The 5,636-nt window shown below is 49.1% G+C and overlaps 1 protein-coding gene across 1 annotated transcript; it reads right to left on the bottom strand.

Annotated features, from left to right (window-relative positions):
- Window positions 1-2,525: 2,525 nt before the first annotated feature.
- Window positions 2,526-3,980, bottom strand: FOXB1 (forkhead box B1; the record flags this gene model as incomplete). Its single annotated transcript, XM_081292363.1, has 2 exons — window positions 3,929-3,980; window positions 2,526-3,560 (listed from the first exon to the last, which is right to left on the bottom strand). Exon 2 carries the CDS (start codon window positions 3,501-3,503, stop codon window positions 2,526-2,528), a length of 978 nt encoding a protein of 325 aa, XP_081148489.1. The 5' UTR covers window positions 3,504-3,560; window positions 3,929-3,980.
- Window positions 3,981-5,636: the final 1,656 nt, after the last annotated feature.

The raw sequence follows: 5,636 nt of genomic DNA on the forward strand, positions 1-5,636 counted from the left end.
CAACTGGATTAATTACCCTTAACACTAACCCTAAATTGTTTTTCAGGTAGTCATCTAAATATATAAGAGTCACAGGTGCTTATTATTCTCCTTATGGAGTATATGATTGTGATTTATATGTGGCTTTCTCTGTGTTGCACAAGGGTCTCTTGTTTAATCATTTTACACAGTAAAGTGTTAATCACCAGTTAAGTTTCTCTTTGTCTTGTAACTTCATTAGTGTAATATACACCTCACTCTGGAAATATTATTGTGACCCCTTCAATAAAATGCCAATTAACCTTGAGCCATAAATTCTTTAAGATTTTTAATTTTCTGCAAAAATCTGAAGTAAATATTTAAAGTCAGGCATTTTAAAAGAAACTTCATTCATGCCTTCAGAATAAATGCACCAAACATTATTTTTCCCACAGGAAGGAAAGAAATCTATTCAATTCAAATTGAACAGGTTCCTTGGCATGTCAGATGACCCATTAGGTGATTTCTAAAAAAGAAAATTTCAACAACTGCAATAATTTAAAGCAGCAAGGAAATGAATTCTTCCTCTAAATGAGATGCATCAGAATATAAATATTGAGTAAACAAGTTTGTTTTTAACTTTTAAATCTCCTTCTACCTGATTTCTATATAAACCTAATATTAAGTCCTGTGTATTCCATAAAATGTATATTTTAAGATAGGCAAAATACACAAAGGTACTATTTTTTTCAATTACAGTTTTTCTTTCAACACTACACCTGAGCACATGATTTATAATAGACATACTTGGTTTCCTCTTTCCCTATGCACAAATACCTTCAAGAGTCCATCTAGAAAATTCGTCCCTCAATCTGTAAGTGCACAAGAGAAGGCTGGATTGTTTTCACAACATAATACCAAAAAGGCAAACTACTCAATGTATTGCAGAAAGTATACTTAGGGGAAACACCCTATCCATCTTTTGGAAAGTTGTTGTTTATGGCAAATCTTCAAAAACACACAAAACTAAAATTGGAATTTACATATTTTAATGAGAAAATATTATTTAGACTAGGTCATAATTTAATGTAGACACCTTTTTAAAATTCTTTGTCTTAAAACAGGCATGCTGGGAACAAGAACATCAATGTTTAAAATGCCATGCTAATTCTGTACAGGGAAGAAGAAAAAATGAAAGATAAAAATTTTACAGCTCTGATGACACTACAATTTTTTGTTTTTAATTTAAGCAGGTCACACCAGAACAACAGTTCGTTTTCCAGCAAATTACCTAAGACTCTAAAGGAATATAGCAAACAAAAGTGCATTTTACACAGTGTATAATCATTCCTATTCACAACTATTTACAACTCTTTGCAGCCCTTTAGCTTCGTGGAAAAGTTCTTGTCACAAACAGAAAGACTTGTCCAGGGGAAAACTATATGTTGACATCCCCTTCATGTTACCAGTCAGCTTATGTAAGTTCTTCCAGGGTTGCCCTTGGTGCTTAGTTGGGATCATTTCATTTTCTTTTCTCTTTTTCTGTTCTCTCTCTCTCTCTCTCTCTCTCTCTCTCTCTCTCTCTCTCTCTCTCTCTCTCTCTCTCTCTCTTCAATAAAATAAATAGCTAAAAGGTCTCTAAGTAGTAGAAAGTTAACATTCCAATTAACTTTCCCATCCCCCTTTCCCTCCCCTAAACCTGGCCTGAAATGAAGAGTAAACATTCACATTACAACAGGTACTTGTAAAGTGGGCTTTGCCCACTAGCCCGCCTAGCAAGGCAGATTCAAGTTCACTGTTTACATTTTACCGGGAGCTTTGTAAACAATACAATACTTTTATTTTTATTTTGCTTGTGTTAAGGACAAGCGTCCCTTTATCAACTTAGCAGCCTCTCTCTTAACTCCCAGCGCCCGGAGCCTCTGGCAAGAAGCAGAACTCAAAACAAAACAAAACCCATCTCCGCAGAAGCCGGGAGGCAGGGCTGCAGCCCAGAGAAGCTGTGTTCCTCCCATTCGAAGCCTGGTGGGCGGAGGTGAATAGGGTAGGAAGATTAGTGGCTCCTTTGCGCAGAGGATTTCCAAGACCTCAGGAGATCTGGCCCTCCACTGTGCGGCTGCAGCCCTCCGAGGGGTTTCTGTTCCAGAAAATCTCCGAGGCTGTTTCTCTAGTCTTAATCTTGCGTCTAGAGTCCGGTGCTCAGCGGATTGGAACCCAGGGAAAGACGCTCTTTTCTCCGCGAAGGCGGACGGCAGGTTTTCCCCTGCCAGTTAAATGGGATGGGGGGCCTTGGAGGGAGCGGCTGGGCTCAGGAAGTCTCCGCTTTCCCCTGGTGTAGGGGCGAAGACGACTCCCACACGCCTTCCCGCAAGTTTGTGTTTTGTCTCCCGGGTCCAAAACAAAGTTCTCTTGGGAAAGAGAAAGAGAGAGAGAGAGAGAGAGAGGGTTGGCCAAGGTGAAATGGACCAGATAGAATAGTGGTCCTAGGTCGGAGAGGGTAGGACTGGGAGCTGGGGAAGGTGTGAGTTGATGGGGAGGGGAACGAAGTGGATGCCGGCTTCCGCGGGTCAGTGAACCGCCACCGAATGCAAGGCGGAGGCCGGGCTGGTAAGCGTTTCGCTAGGGGTGGCGGGGCTACTTTGGCTGGTGGCTGTTTGCGAGGAAGTGGGGCTGAGCGAGGGCGGCGAGTTCGACAGCAATGTGGGAATGGGCGCAGGCAGGGCGGGCAGCGCAGGCACCGCGGCCGGCGTGGGTTTGATGGGCACGGGGATGGCCGGCAGCGTCTGGCCCGCTGCATGGCACAGTGGCTTCAGAGGCACTCCGTAGGCGCTGTAGTCGCCACTCGTCATGGAGATGGGGGTTGTCGAGTCGATCATACCCGCAGAGCCGTACACGTGTGGCCAGCCAGTGCCCAGAGAGCTGCCCATGGTAGTCAACTGATTGGGGAGCGGGTAGGCAGCGGGCACCGGCTGCATGGCGGAGAAGGCCAGTCCCCCAGGCATCTTGTATTCCCGCGCGATGATGTTCTCGATGGCGAAGGGGTGCTTGAAGCCTGAGGGCTGCGCCACGCCGCCCAGGTTGTAAGCGGCAGCGGGCATCTGCGGCAGGTGTGTGCCGGAGGCAGCGAGCGCGCTGAGCCGCAGCTTGGCCTGCTGCTGCAGGTACTGAGCCGCGTCGGCCGGCTTGGTGGGCGCCAGGTGGTCGGACTTGAGCACTTTGAAGCGCTTGCGGCGCCGCAGAAAGCTGCCGTTCTCGAACATGTCCCCGCAGCTAGGGTGCAGGGCCCAGAAGCTGCCTTTGCCAGGCTGATCCGGCCGCCGAGGGATCTTAATGAAGCAGTCGTTGAAGGAAAGGTTGTGGCGCAGGCTGTTCTGCCAGCGCTGCGTGTTCTCCCTGTAGTAGGGGAAGCGGTCCATGATGAACTTGTAGATCTCGCTCAGCGGTAGCATCTTCTCTGGCGAGCTCTGAATGGCCATGGCGGTCAGGGAGATGTAGGAGTAGGGCGGTTTCTGGTCGCTGTACGTGTTGCGACCTGGCCGAGGCATCTTCTCGTTCGCCCTCTTCTTGGTCTGGGTCCGCGCGGGCCGACGGACTACTCGGATCTGGGGAAAGGGAAGGAAATGGAGGGGAGGAGTAGCTTGGATGCACAGGTTCCGCGAGGTCCCAGGCAGAGTAACAGGCTTCGGGGAGGCGGGTAGAGGCTGCACCCCTGGATCCGCCTGCGATCGCACTTTTTCGCTAGCAACTTTGCGCACTCGGCTGGACCTGGCCAGGGGTCGCAGGAGGGAAAGCCGGCTAGTGATGCGAGGGTAGCAGGAAAGTAGTGGGACCTAGAGCCAGGACAGCGCACCGAACTGGACCCAACCAGAGACCGCGGGAGGGGAAGCCGGCAAGTGGCGAAAGGGTAGCAAGAAAGTAAGTGGGACCTGGAGTAAAGACAGGATCAGGGATGCAACGGAGAGCTGCTCACCTTAAAGTTGCTTCAAGTTGCGCGTCCGCATCCGGAATTGCGCCGCTTGTCGCAGCGTCCCTCCCGGCACGCAGCCTAAGCGCAGCAACCTGATTTGGGTTGAACTCTACTCGAACCTGGGCTCTTGGGCTCAGCCCTGCAGCACCCCGCGCCACCGTGTCCGCGGCGCTCCGGGCCGTGCTTCCTGCGGGTGACGGAGCGCGGTTGCCGAGTCTGGGCGCCGACGTTGGCAGGGGCGTTCTCGAGGCTCCGGAGGGCGCTGCTGTGGGCTCTACGGCTCCGCTAAACTAGGTAGCTGCCTCCATGTCCTCCCTCGAACCATCTGATAGTTTTAAGCGGTGACAGGAGCAGAAAAGACCCCTGTAGCGGCGCTTCATTAATGTGCCACTTCTTAGCTATCATATGACAATCGCCTTGGGAGGAGGAGGAAGAGGAGGGGGAGCGGGGGCTGCAGAGGGAGGGGACTGAGCGAGACGGGAGAGCCTGACCAGCCCTGGTTTCTTTCACACCTATTTACATGGACACCTTGGCCAATAGAAATCACTTCCAGCTCAGGACTGGGAGAGGGGGAAGAGCCGCGGCCACTGGTGGGGAGCCGGACGCGCTGGCGGTGTGCGCGGTGTGAAGGTATGAAGAGGCAGCGGCCGCGGAGCAGGGAGCCAGGCGACCACTCACGTTCACAGATGGAGCTGCGGCGCAGATGATGTTTGACATGGAAATTGCTTGGCTGGGGTATTCTATTTCCTCTGCATTGTATGGGGTTTGTATTGTTAGCTAACTTCAGGCATGGCTTTGCTCTAAGTCGACCTTTTTCCTTCGCTGGGCACCCGGGGTAGGTTGCGTGGGTTATTATAATGAAAACATTCCCCCCCAGTCCTTCAAGAGGCAGGTCGAAGTTTGATTTGACCTTCCTAAGCTGCTGCTTCAGTTCTGCACAGTTGGGTGTGTAGCTTTTAGAAAGTGGTGGGGTTTAAAATGCAAAATGTAATCGGACAGCCCCGCATAAGAGCCCATTTTGAATCTATGAATCTAAAGGCATTGATCAATTTTGTTTTTAAACAGATGATATATCTGGGCAAAGAGACAAGGTCTTTGCTTTAAAAGTCTTCCAGCAATTTGGATGGACACAGGAGAGAGGCTCAGAGGCATTTGGGTCAGAGGAGTGTCCACAGTGTGTGGACCTGGGGAGGGCCCAAATTTGTTTGATACACTTTATCACCAGAGGAACTACAGGGTTTCTTGGAAGTTTGTAAGTTTACATTTTACAGTTGGAACTCCCCCAACACACACACACACACACACACACACACACACACACACACACTTTTTAAAAATTAACATAGGAATAATTGAGGGTTTAGAAAGCCCAGCAAAGCTACTTGCAGTCCTATTAAATCAACAGTACTTTCTAAGACTTGCAAAGAACCAGCAAGTTTTCCGTGTGTGTGTGTGTGTGTGTGTGTGTGTGTGTGTGTGGTGTAAAAGAGAGAGAGAGAGAGACAGACTGTTGTGTGTATTAGGAGGCTGTGCCTCAGGTCACTGCCTAGTGTGGGTAGCAGACTTCTTTTGGTTTGGATTTGCCTTGGGAGGGTTAAATGAATCATTATTATCATTATCATCATTGTCATTGTCATCATCATCATCAAATTGCTATGAAATATATAGTGAGTTGGTCTGCCTGCCTGCATGCATGCAGTCTATGAGTAGA

Source organism: Spermophilus citellus, assembly GCF_964194105.1.
Source record: "Spermophilus citellus genome assembly, chromosome: 4".
Classification (NCBI taxonomy): Eukaryota; Metazoa; Chordata; class Mammalia; order Rodentia; family Sciuridae; genus Spermophilus; species Spermophilus citellus.